This window comes from Podarcis raffonei, chromosome 13 (assembly GCF_027172205.1).
Source record: "Podarcis raffonei isolate rPodRaf1 chromosome 13, rPodRaf1.pri, whole genome shotgun sequence".
Lineage (NCBI taxonomy): Eukaryota > Metazoa > Chordata > Lepidosauria > Squamata > Lacertidae > Podarcis > Podarcis raffonei.
In genome coordinates, this window is record NC_070614.1 from 51,566,618 (window position 1) to 51,579,218 (window position 12,601).

General features: G+C 55.2%; 2 protein-coding genes across 4 annotated transcripts in view; both read right to left on the reverse strand.

Moving 5' to 3' along the window:
* Window positions 1–12,601, reverse strand: part of TNFSF13 (TNF superfamily member 13) — a 239,485-nt gene that overhangs the window by 77,690 nt on the left and 149,194 nt on the right. The gene's annotated exons all lie outside the window — the stretch shown is intronic.
* EFNB3 (ephrin B3) overlaps window positions 5,334–12,601 on the reverse strand; it is a 74,806-nt gene continuing 67,538 nt past the window's right edge. For all 3 annotated transcript variants that reach the window (XM_053362083.1, XM_053362081.1, XM_053362082.1), the window contains one exon: window positions 5,334–8,995. In XM_053362083.1, the coding sequence (XP_053218058.1) occupies window positions 8,592–8,995 (404 nt within the window). In that variant the 3' untranslated portion in view covers window positions 5,334–8,591. The remainder of the gene's footprint in view (window positions 8,996–12,601) is intronic.

The following is a 12,601-nucleotide window of genomic DNA, read 5'->3' on the forward strand; positions in this document are numbered from 1 at the left end:
AGGGAACCCGTTCCACTGTTGAGTGGCTTCTACTCTCAGAAAATCCTTCCCAATATTTAGTTGGATTGGCCTTCTTGTACAGTGGTACCTCGGGTTAAGTACTTAATTTGTTCCGGAGGTCCGTTCTTAACCTGAAGCACCACGTTAGCTAATGGGGCCTCCTGCTGCTGCCGCACCACTGGAGCACGATTTCTGTTCTCAACCTGAAGCACTATTTCTGGGTTAGCGGAGTCTGTAACCTGAAGCGTATGTAACCTGAGGTACCACTGTATCTGGAGTCCACTGGTTCAGGTCCTCTTCTTCAGAGCTCGCTCCATCTTCCACGTGGAAGTATTTGCAGATAGCCATCATGAAACCTCTCCCTTACCTCTTCTTCAGGCTAAACATACCCGACTCCCTCAACTCACTGTTCCTTGTAAGGCTTGGTTTCCAGACCCTTCTATCATCTTGGCCGCCTTCCTCTGCGCACATTCGACCTTGTCCAGGAAAGAACTCAGGAGTCCTGGCTGCCTGGTGTTCCCTGTCTGGGAACTGGGGTTGTTACCCAGCTTCAGGCATTAGGCCGTCAGGCCACCACCCAGAGGACCCAGGCGTCCGGGCCCCCTTCCTCCATTTCCCTAGCCCCTCTTCTCCCCCTCCCCTCTTCTCTCTCCAGCCAACCGCCTAGGAGGTCCAGGTGCAGAGGAGAGAATTCTGGCAGATACAGCTTCTCTCACCCTGAAATGCTGACAAGCTGCACCTGCCAAATTCATTTTCTCCCCTAAAGGTATGGGAGAGAGCCATGCGGCAGCTGGTCAGCGATGTGCATGGAGCTCAGGTCGAAAGTTCTGCATGGAGCTCAGGATTGACCCAGGATTGTAAAGGTAAAGGGACCCCTGACCATAAGGTCCAGTCGTGACCGACTCTGGGGTTGCGACGCTCATCTCGCTTTATTGGCCGAGGGAGCCGGCGTACAGCTTCCGGGTCATGTGGCCAGCAGGACTAAGCCGCTTCTGGCAAACCAGAGCAGCGCACGGAAACGCCGTTTACCTTCCTGCTGGAGAGGTACCTATTTATCTACTTGCACTTTGACGTGCTTTCGAACTGCTGGTTGGCAGGAGCAGGGACCGAGCAACGGGAGCTCACCCCGTCAGGGGGATTAAAACCGCCAACCTTCTGATCAGCAAGTCCTAGGCTCTGTGGTTTAACCCACAGCGCCACCCGCATCCCCAACCCAGGATTGAACCCTCCCCTATTCAGGCCTTATTGTTTCCCGTTTCCACTAATAGGGCCAGGGTTCAGGGGAAGAGATTTAGAGAGGCAGTGTCGCAACAGGGATCGCTCTGGCCACAAACCAAGACCTGCATTGTTGTTTGCTTCTGATAAATTTAGGGCTTCCTCTTCTTTCCTCTTCCCTCCCCTCGCTTTTTCCTCTTGTGCTATGTCTCCTGAGATTGCAAGCCCACAAGCAATGAACCGTATGCCAGGCTCCTCTGGGAGTCTTTCTGGGTGGGTAAAAATGCTCTAAGAAGCCTGTAAATTAATCTGCCCACCCATCCTGCGGGGGCATTTGCCATGGAGGGCTAGCAGCAACAGCGATGGAGTGGTGCCCCCATCTTCTACCTTGTGTGCCAAGTTCCGCCAAGAAGCTTTGTGTGGTTTTTTTTTAAAGCGCACACTACGGCGCAGGTTCTGGGTAGCTGTCTGACTTGTCGCTCACGCTCAGCGACTAAGAACTGACAGCCGCCCGGGAGCGCAATTCTCTGACCTTAATTTGAGAAGCGCGGCGTGGGCTTCTGCTACTTGGCGGCAAGGTAAGGGCGCTTTGCATATGCTCGGGGGTACTGCGGCGCTCCCCTAGCGCGGCACGGGACTGAACCCCAAAGCTGGTGGCTGCGCCTAGGCCTGCACTCCGATCAGGCCCTGACCTCCGGCGCAACCTGCGGCACCTAAAAGTCTTCATCGCTCCCATCCTTGGGTTCGCCAGATGTTGCTGAACTCCGGCACCCAGCTGGCGCAGGCTGCTTTCTACCATTTTTGCTTCGAAACCCGAAGCGTAACCAAGGGATGCTTTTTTTCTTTTGTAGAAAAGGAAAACACAGAGATCCAAGCGAGGCCGCTTTCCCTCCTTTGATATCCCTCCTTCCAGGGGTCCGGTGCGACTCTCAGACCTCCCCAAACTGGAGGGATTGTGGCGAAGGGGGCCTCTTTGATTAATTCCCTTTTGTTGCCGGGAAAACGGCTCTCCCCCCCTTGCCCTTCCTCTGGGCCTCAGCAAGGGAAACTCAGAGAGAAGCAAGGGGGAAGCCCATCTGTGTGTCCCCCCCCATTAGGCCACGCTGCCCATTCCGCCGGGCTAGGATGGAGAGCGTCGTTCCCCCCCCCAGGTCTCTCCCAACTCCCCAAGGGCACATTTAATCCAGTCGATCCCCCCCACCCCCCACCCCAAGACGGGAACCCCGCAAACACAGCCGGCCTCGTTAGCGGAGGCTCGTTCCAGGAGTGGAGACAGGAGGAAAAATGTGACCTAATTGGGGAGTGACCCCAGGCGACCCCTGGCTCCCAGCCAAGCGGCTCAGCTCGCTGAGCTAATGGGCCTCTCCCCCTCCTCTCCTGCCCCACCGAACAGTGTGGCCGCCCCCCACTCCTCCTTGGCGCCCGGCACAGGGTTTGGGAACAAGAGGCATTCCCACAGCGGGCTGGGAGCTGGAGCCGTGAAAGCCCCCTCCATCTCGCCACCCCCAGCCCCTTTCACCTGACCCCGGAGCGGTTTTCCTGCCGGCACCGAAGATTTCGGCATTTGGCAGCGAGGCCCACGGTTTTGCAAACCCGCATTTTGGAAAGCGCACAGCTTTGACCCCGCCAAAGGCCCACTTCGAAGTCAAACTTCCAAGCCTATTCTTCTTCTTAATTCCCAAACACCAATTTAGCACCAGCCGGAACAAATCTTCAGCTTCGTTTGCAGGCTTTGAAGTGATAACGTCGAGCGTCGACTCGACGCACCTTTATTTTTAAATGCGGTGCGATCCGCGGCTTGATTAAAAAATTAAGTGTGTGTGGAAGAAGGCCAAAGCTGGAGTCCACACCCTGTTTTGCAAGCACGTTTGACTCATGCTTAAAGCGCAAGGCTTCTCCTGAAGGATCCTGGGAACCGTAGTCCACCCATTCCAAGCAGCCCTTGGCAAACTACGGCTCCCAGGATCCTTTGGGGGCAAGCAATGTGCGTTCAGGGTGCTTTGGAGGTATGGTGTGAACATGAATCGTGGCAGAGTCGGGAGGGAGCCCTAGTCCAACCCTCTGCAAGGCAAGAATCCCTGACGCATGGCCACGAAACCGCTGCTTAAAAATCTCCAAGGGAGTCTGCCATCTTCCAGGAACCTGACCGAGAATTTCTTAGCCTCCAATACAGCCTGTGCCAGGGCTAATAATAAACTATAGTCGGAGCATACCAGAAGATGCAGCAGGGCAGTTTCCTCAGAGCGCCGCCCTTGTGGCCGCTGGCAGAAGTGCCTTTCCCGCACCCTGAAAAGGCTTCCTTTCCCAAAGCAAAAGATACGCTTTCGAATGGGTTCTGCGGCCCTCTGCAATGCGCCGGGACGCACCCAGAGATTGGGCTCACCTTCTCAAGACGCCGCCAGTGCCCTCTGCTGCCCCCACGCTTCCAGGCCGCTCTCCCCCTACCCCCACCCCCCGTCCGTGTCAGGGCACGTCAGGGCTGGCGTCGCTCCCGCTTGCTCTGCCCCCGATTCTCGCTGCCAGTCCCGAAACAACCTACGCCAGCCAGCCGTTGTCTTCTCTGAACAAACTGACAAGGTGTCTGGATGTGGCAGGAGGCACGCCCAGGACGCATAGGTCTGAGGTTTTGTTTTGGGGAGGGGCGCAAGAGAGAGAGGGAGGGAGGGAGGCAGATTGTAGAGGGGGGGACCTGTCACTGGTGCAGAACGCGGCGGCCCGCTGTGATCTGAGTGAAGATGAGTGGGAGGGAGGGAGGGAGAGTGTGCCCCACTTTGGAGAGCTGCCTGCTTACGTGGCAAATCTCCTACCCGACCCTCACAGAAACTCTCGCCCCGTTTTGAGCTCCCTTTGGGTGCTGTTTACTTAAGGACTCTGTGTGTGTGTGTTGCGGGAAGAGTCCTCAATTAGATCTCTGGTACATGGGACAGACACAGCCCTGGGGGTGCTGAACGCTGTCAGACTTCATCAGGGAGAAAAGCGAGGTTTGCTGATGCAACTGCCCGAAATGGGGATGTTGTTGGGGAGGGGGTTACGCAAGGTCAGGTGTGGGGGGCACAGCACTGGCAGGCTCCGGCCCCCTTCTGGGACAGCAGGAGGAGACGGTTAAAGGACAGAGCCTCTGATCCTGCCTGCACCCCAAGCTCAAAGAACGGCTGGCTCCCATTTATAGGATGAGCCGGTTTGGGGGTACGGCGGGGGGTTAACAGGATACAGGGCCAACTCCTACCCCCAGTTTACTTCATTGGAAGTTTTCTGCCTTGAGAATTTATTCCCCCACTAGCCCCGAGCGATGGGACGCGGGTGGCGCTGTGGGTTAAACCGCAGAGCCTCGGACTTGCTGATCAGAAGGTCGACGGTTCAAATCCCCGTGATGGGGTGAGTTCCTGTTGCTCGGTCCCTGCTCCTGCCAACCTAGCAGTTCCAAAGCACGTCAAAAGTGCAAGTAGATAAATAGGTACCGCTCCGGTGGGAAGGTAAACGGCGTTTTCATGCGCTGCTCTGGTTCGCCAGAAGCTGCTTAGTCATGCTGGCCACATGACCCAGAAGCTGTACGCCGGCTCCCTCGGCCAGTAAAGCAAGATGAGCGCCGCAACCCCATAGTCGGTCACGACTGGACCTAATGGTCAGGGGTCCCTTTACCTTTTCCTAGCCCCGAGCCTGCTAGGAAGGCTGCTTTCTGGCCCTTGGCCTTTGAGCGCGTACAGAGTGACGTCAGATAACTGAAAACCCACCCTGTTTTCTCTGCATTTTGGGTTGTGGGGGGCTTTTTCCTCCCACTGGGTGGATTTGGGGCACGTATGAACCCCCTGCGGAAAACACGTGAAACCAGGAAGTGCTGATGACCATATTTTGGGTGGCTGCAACGCAAGGGATGCGGGAATGCCGATAGCAGGGTGGGCAACCGTGTGGGTTTTTTTGTGCCCCTCGTGTGGCACATTAGTCACAATCCATTTCCTCCCCCCAACCGTTGACACCTCCAGAAATATGTCGCGCCCCCCCCCTTTAACGCCCCAATGTTATGGCTGTCGACATGCAACCTCCAGCAATCGTCTGGCTTTTGGGGGGGTGGGTTTCTCTGGGTGTTTCGGACGGAAATAAGCACAGAAGAGTCCAAAAGCCCAGCTGCACAAGAACTTCTATAATCAACAATGTCCAACAGTAAAATTCCACCGACAAAGCTAAGAAACTCTCAGATAAAAAAAACAACCACCTCTGTTAAAGCTGAAAAAAGACCACATTTTTCTTTTTTTTTTGTTTTGTTCCGTTCCCCTGCCAAAGGCAGGAAAGGCCCCGACCACAATCCCCAAGTCCAACACACACAAAAGTCCCTCCTCTCTCGGAGCGCCATGAAAAAATCTCCACACGCACAAAATACGCGGTTTCTGAAGGCCAGCCAGATGTTGGCTGTGGAGGGAGGGGGGAACCAGTCTTTCAGTCTCCTCCCCAAATGGGGGCAACGCGAAGACCCTCAGAGAACAGCCCCACAATCTTTCCCCCCCACCGCTGCCCTGCCCAGTTGTCATGTCAGATGGGGAAGGGTGGCCATTTTGTGTGACTTTTCTTCTTCTAACAACTAAACAACGAAAAAGCTTAACAAAACGGCCGCCGGATGGCTAAGCAACCGGTCCTCTTTCCGAGTAATCCCCAGTCCGATCCGTGGATTCCGCCAGCGTCTCTCTGACCCCCAAACTCCGGCAGAGAAATGGCCTCCTTCATTTTTTTGTGATCTGCAGAAGTGTATGGGGTTAATGGCCAAGGGGATGAGCATGGGGTTTCTTTTGGGTGGGGGGGGGAGAGGTATGTGAGGGGTGTGTGTCAGAAAGGGAAGGAAGGTTTCCTCAGGTGTGAGCGATGGCATGACGTTGTCTCCTTAAGCCAGCTTCCCCTAGCCTGGAACCCTCCAGATGTTTCGAACTACAACTCCCTGTACTGGCTTGACTCTCAAATTCGTGGACAACCCACAAAGCAGAACGTTGGAAGAATCAGGACAGATATAAGTCCCTTCTTCAGGCACGGTCGAACTGTGGAACTCCCTGCCACAGGAGACAGTGACAGCAACCAACCTTAGATGGCTTTAAAAGAGCTTTAGGCAAATTCATGGAGGTGTAAGGCTATTATTGTTGGCTCCTAGCCAGGATGGCTGTGCTCTCAGCAGTGCTTCTGGGTATCAGTTGCGGGAAACTACAGGAGGGGAGAGGTCTGCTCTTGAACTCGGCTCCCACTTGAGGCACCCGGTTGGTCCCTGTGAAGATAGGAAGCTGGGCCAGAAGGGGTATTGGCCTGATTCAGCTGCAAGGAGGCAGGCGCGTGTGGAGGACTCCCTGGTCCTGAATGGGGTAGCTGTGCCCCTGAAGGACCAGGTGTGCAGCCTGGGAGTCATTCTGAACTCACCGCTGTCCACGGAGGCGCAATTCTGTGTCCAGGACAGCTGTCTACCAGCTCCATCTGGGACGCAGGATAAGACCCTTATCACCCGCAGACTGTCTCACCAGAGTGGTACATGCTCTGGTTATCTCCCGCTTGGACTACTGCAATGCGCTCTATGTGGGGCTACCTTTGAAGGTGACCCGGAAACTGCAATTAATCCAGAATGAGGCAGCCAGACTTGTGACTGGGAGCGGCCGCTGGGACCACATAACACTGGTCTTGAAAGACCTACATTGGCTCCCAGTACGTTTCCGATCACAATTCAAAGTGTTGGTGCTGACCTTGAAAGTCCTAAACGGCCCAGTATCCCTGAAGGATATACACTGCCATCGTTCAGCCCGGACACTGAGGTCCAGCTCCGAGGGCCTTCTGGCGGTTCCCTCCCTGCGAGAAGCCAAGTTACAGGGAACCAGGCAGAGGGCCTTCTCGGTGGTGGCACCCGCCCTGTGGAACGCCCTCCTGTCAGATGTCAAAGAAATAAACAACTGCCAGACTTTTAGAAGACATCTGAAGGCAGCCCTGTTTAGGGAAGCTTTTAATGTTTGATGCATTACTGTATTTTAATATTTTGCTGGAAGCCGCCCAGAGTGGCTGGGGAAGCCCAGCCAGATGGGGGGGGGGTTATAAATAATAAATTATTATTATTATGGGCTGAAATTGTAGTCCAAAACAAATGCAGGCTGGGAAAGGAGGCCTCAACTCTTTCCCTAGCAGAACCTAAAATGGGGGGAAACAAAATGGGACAGGCAAAATTGCTCCCTTACACCTGCCCTGGCCTTGTGCTTTTCTTGGGCGGGGAGAGAGTTGGGTAATGGAGTTTGCCACCGAATTATCTCCTCACAGAAGCCGAGAGGAACAGGGCAGGTTCTGCAGAGCCAAAAGGTAACTTGGCAGAAGAAACCCTGCAAACCTTCAAGATTCTCAGATTTAATACTTGAAATGTCAGTTTTGAGGGACGTATCCGGGGTGGGAATGGAAAGGTAACTATTAAGTCTCGGTAGGGTGTTTTCCCGGGGGGGGGGGGGGAGAATAGCGACAACATTATGCTTAACCCGTTGCTGCTTCCCCCAAAACCATCTGACCACAACAGCGTGACCCTTGAGTATGTTGTCAAAAAGAATTTGAAATTGTGCAAGGAAATTTGTGCGTGATTTTTTTTTTAAAAAAAAGAGAAACACCGCCCCACTTTAATTCATTTTGGTGGATGTTAATAAGTAAGGGCTCGCCCACAATTTCGCTCGTCCTTTGCCTAGAAAGCCTTTCCCTCGCTGCGTTCCCCCAGGGGAAAAAATGTGCTTTATTGCTAAATCGGAACAAACAGCCATGTGCGGAAAACCCGGTTGCCGTTTGTTCCGATTCAGCGCTAAAGATCGGGTTTCCCCGGGGCAAACGGAAGTGCGTATGGGCCCTAAGTCACCTTCATTTGTTGAACAGGGGTGAGAAATCCATTGGAACTGGATTGTGGGGCGCATTGCAGGAGAGAAATGGAGGGATGTGAGTCTGTGTGTGGGAGAGTGAGTGTGTGTCCCTATCTGGAAAGAAATCAGCCGACGTGGGAGCCCAGTCCTTCCCTCCTCGCACCCGGAAGTGGGGCGAAAGGGAGTCTTGTCTCTGTTAAGCTCGCTGGCGCCTGGCGGAAAGGGGGTCGATTCTCTCAGCCTGTCCATCTGAGCCAGGCCCAAATCCACCGAGAGAGAGGAGGAGGAGGAGGAGACAGCAAGATGGAGGGTCCTTCCCTCTGCCCAAGTCCAAATCCCGGGAACCCCCCTTGAATGCCGTAGAGGGGGGTCCCCGCAGCTGTGCACGGACCCCAGTATCCAGGCCGGGCGAGAGGGGCGGCAACGTCCCCCCGGTCCGTGCCGAGGTTCCTCCCCGCCGTTGGGGGGTGTGGTGGTGATGGCCGGGGGGGCGCAGCCTCCGCCAGGAGGGAGCCGTGCTGCGCACCCCCCTCATACTTTGTAGTAGATGTTGGCAGGGCTCTGGGGGGGCATCTCCTGAACGATGTAGACCGGGTGGCCGTAGTCCCCGCTGACCTTCTCGTAGTGGGGGCAGAAGGCGCTGTCTGAAGTCCGGAGCGGGATGATGATGTCGCTGGGCTCCGAGCCGTTGTTGTTGCCCCCGCCGCCGCCCCCCCGCTTGGGGCTGGTCAGGGTGCTGAGCGAGAGCGGCGGGTGGTGGGACTCGCTGTGCTTGGCCCGGCGCCGGCGGTAGCAGAGGGCGCCCGTCACGGCGGCCGCCACCAGCAGGACAAAGGCGGCCCCTCCGGCGGCCCCCGCGATGATCGGGACGCTGGACTGGGGCAGGGGGCCATTCTCGCCTCCCACCTTCCCGGTGGCGTTTCCAGTCGGGGGTCCTGGTTTTTTGGGGGGGGGGAGGGAAAAAGAAGAAGAGTGTTTAGGGAGATGCTTATTTACCAAGTGTCAGTATAAACCAGGCATAGGCAAACTTGGCCCTCCAGCTGTTTTGGGACTACAACTCCCATCATCCCTGACCACTGGTCCTGTTAGCTAGGGATGATGGGAGTTGTAGTCCCCAAACAGCTGGAGGGCCAAGTTGGGGGGTGCCTGGAATAAGCAAATGGCTCTCTGCTTGTCCATGGCATCGCCTGCCCCACAGACCGAGGCCTCACTGACATTAAAGGTGGGCGGCACCCACCCCTGCAGTCTGGGGCCTCCTCTGTGATGGCCCCAAAACCGTGGACCTCCCTTCCGACAGAGGTGCGTTGACACAACTCTCGAGTCTATCCTCTGACTGACACTGGCGGGCTTCGGGCTTTCAGATTTCGGAGGCGCTAAAATTCAGCACCCCTCCCTCTTCCGTTCTACATCTTTGTTGCAGTGCTCTCTTGGCTCAGCGCCCCATGTGGGCGAACGGATTGCATTTCCCTAAATATACTTTTGTGACCGCTAAGGTGTTTCCTGGAGCTGAATTTGTACAGGTCTGTTCCGTTCGAATGGCTTTATAATTAGAATCACAGAAGTTGCAAAGGACCGTGAGAGTCATCTAGTCTAACCCCTTGCGACGCAGGAAGGTTTAATTTAATTTTAATTGTGAGAGTTTTACTTATTTTTTTATAAGGCAGGTAAAACATTCGAAAGAAAAGGGTGCCAAAGGCTGTTTCTAGGTCACATCCCTGCAGAACGAGTCTTTGGGTCTCTGCAAATGCCCCTTGCTCATCTGAGTGGAGGGGAGAGATGGCGCTGGAGCAGTTGTGCAAGCTGGCCTAGTGCGCAACATCTGCATCCATTGCTCCGCCTACTTTTGTCCCTGGCCCCGTCCACCACTGGAAGTGGCCAGTGGGTGGCTACCCAGAAGGAAATTGCCTCTCAAGCTGGAAAAGATTCCCCAGCTGTGCTCTGGATTATATCACGTCAGTGGTGGAGGGTGATGGGTCCCCTCCGTGGGTGAAGCCTCCCCGCTTGCAGAAATCTAGCGTGACAAGGAGATGTCTGGGCTGACCCGTTTTCCTGACAAGCTAGCTTTTTAGTCTATTTCGGGCAGGGGCACGATCCAGCGCCGCGGGAGAGCCAAGCAAGCACCTCGCTCACCCCCACCCCACCCTGACATGTTCAATCCAGGAAAAAGCCCTTGATTTCCTCCTCCGAACTGGCGTTTTCTTCCCCTGTGAAAAGGAGATTTGAGTTACAGTGTTTGCCTTTCCCCCCTCGCCAGTTTCGCCCAAAGTGTTTCTTTTGGGTTATGTTTCCTAAGCCACTTCCTGCCGGCAGCCAAGGACGAGCTCTGCTTCTTTCGCTTTGGCGTGAACCAGGCCGTGGGGGGAAGACGCAGCCTCAAAACGAGAGGCTGGCTTCTCCCTACAGCGGCCCCCAAGTTCAACCCCTGGCCCCAGTGAAAAGATCTCCGCATGGGGAGGTGTGGTGGAGCTTGGACTGCGCACACCCCATACGGGTGCACGACACATGGCTTCCCGCAAAGAAGCCTGGGAACTGTAGTTTGCTACGGGCGCTGGGAATTGTAGTTCTGCTAGAGGGGAACAGCGGGGCCCAGGACTCCTGGGTGGAGGTCATGTGCCTTAAATGCAGGGTGCGCATGCAGCCTTTGGAAAACCTTGGCCGCTCACAGAATGCAATTCCTGCTTAATAATAATAATAATAATAATAATAATAATAATAATTTATTTATTTATACCCTGCCCATCTGGCTGGGTTTCCCCAGCCACTCTGGGCGGCTTCCAACAGGATATTAAAAACACAATAAAACATTCAAAACTTCCCTAAACAGGGCTGCATTCAGATGTCTTCTAAAAGTCAGATACAGTGGTACCTCAGGTTAAGTACTTACTTCGTTCTGGAGGTCCGTTCTTAACCTGAAACTGTTCTTAACCTGAAGCACCACTTTAGCTAATGGGGCCTCCTGCCACCGCTGCGTGATTTCTGTTCTCATCCTGAAGCAAAGTTCTTAATCTGAAGCACTATTTCTGGGTTAGCAGACTGTGTAACACGAAGCGTATGTAACCTGAAGCGTATGTAACCCAAGGTACCACTGAAGTTGTTTATTTCCTTGACATCTGCTGGGAGGGCGTTCCACAGGGAGGGCGTTCCACAGGGCGGGCACCACCACCAAGAAGGCCCTCTGCCTGGTTCCCTGCAATCTCACTTCCCACAGGGAGGGAACCGCCAGAAGGCCCTCGGAGCTGGACCTCAGTGTCCGGGCTGAACGATGGGGGTGGAGACGCTCCTTCAGGTCTACTGGGCCTTTGAGGCCGTTTAGGGCTTTCAATGTCCACACCAACACTTTGAATTGTTCTCGGAAACATACGTTTCCAAGCATTAACATAAAAAAAAATGCTATTATTATTGCAGGCGGTTGGACTGAATGACTCTTCAGGTCCCTTCTGGTCATAGCTGTCAACTTTTCCCTTTTCTTGCGAGGAATCCTATGCAGAATAAGGGAATTTCCCTTTACAAAAGGGAAACATTGACAGCTATGCTTCTGGTTCTACAGCTCTAGAAGGAAAGGCAGACCTGTTCCTTTCCCCATTCAGAGGTTATACTTGCGTGGGGGAAGGCTGGTGCGTGAGCAGGGGGCGAGGCCTTGCCCAGGAGCCATGCGCCCCCCTGGCGGCCACACAAGACAGCCAGAGCCTTCATGCACAGAGCCGCACAATGCATGCAGGAAGGCTTCTGGGCTGCGCAGGTTTCTAGCTCTCAAGGAGGTCTTCCTGCATGCCTCCCTCACAGTGGGTGCCTGTGCTGTACGGACAGTGGGCACCAAGGGGGCAGGCTTAGCTGGCATGACCCCACCAGGGGGTGGCTGCCCCACGCAGCCCGGCTCAAGCAGCAGCCTGCAACTTCCAAAACGGACCTTCTTCAATAATAATAATGGTCCGATTCGGTATACGGAGAGTGGAGGAATAACTGGAAACCTGTTGGTTGGCGGAGAGGCGCTCAAATAGCAAAGCGGGCCCTGCCTGGAGAGGGAAGGTCCTCGTTAGTGTCTGTCGACTCTGGTTAATGGAGCTAATTGCCTCCTCGATACTTCCCCCCGGCCCGGCTCGGCAGGGTTCATTTCAGCCATCACTATCAATAAACCTCAAGCCCGGGGGCCCCCTCTCCCGGCTCCCAGTTCTGTCCCCGACACGGAAGACAGGCAGAACAAAACACTTTGCAAGGAGCTAGTCCCCCCCGCCGTCCCCCCCCCGGCGCAAAGCCTCGTCTTCAGTCCCCCCGTCCCCCGTCTGGGCCTGTCAGGGCCGGACGTGGACTGATCCCGGGGAGAAGGGGGACGCAGCAGAGGATGGTCCCCCCCCAAACACTGACCCATGGGGCCCCTGTCCTGGTCTCCTTCCCCCCTCCCCTCCAAGACGTGAGCAGAGCTGGGAGGCAGGACTCCTGGGCTGTCGGAGGAGAGGGTGGAAGAGGAGGAGGGGCAGGAGCCAGGACTCCGGGGTTCTCTCGGAAATGGGGTGTGAGAAGCCATCTCATTCCATTGGGGGGTA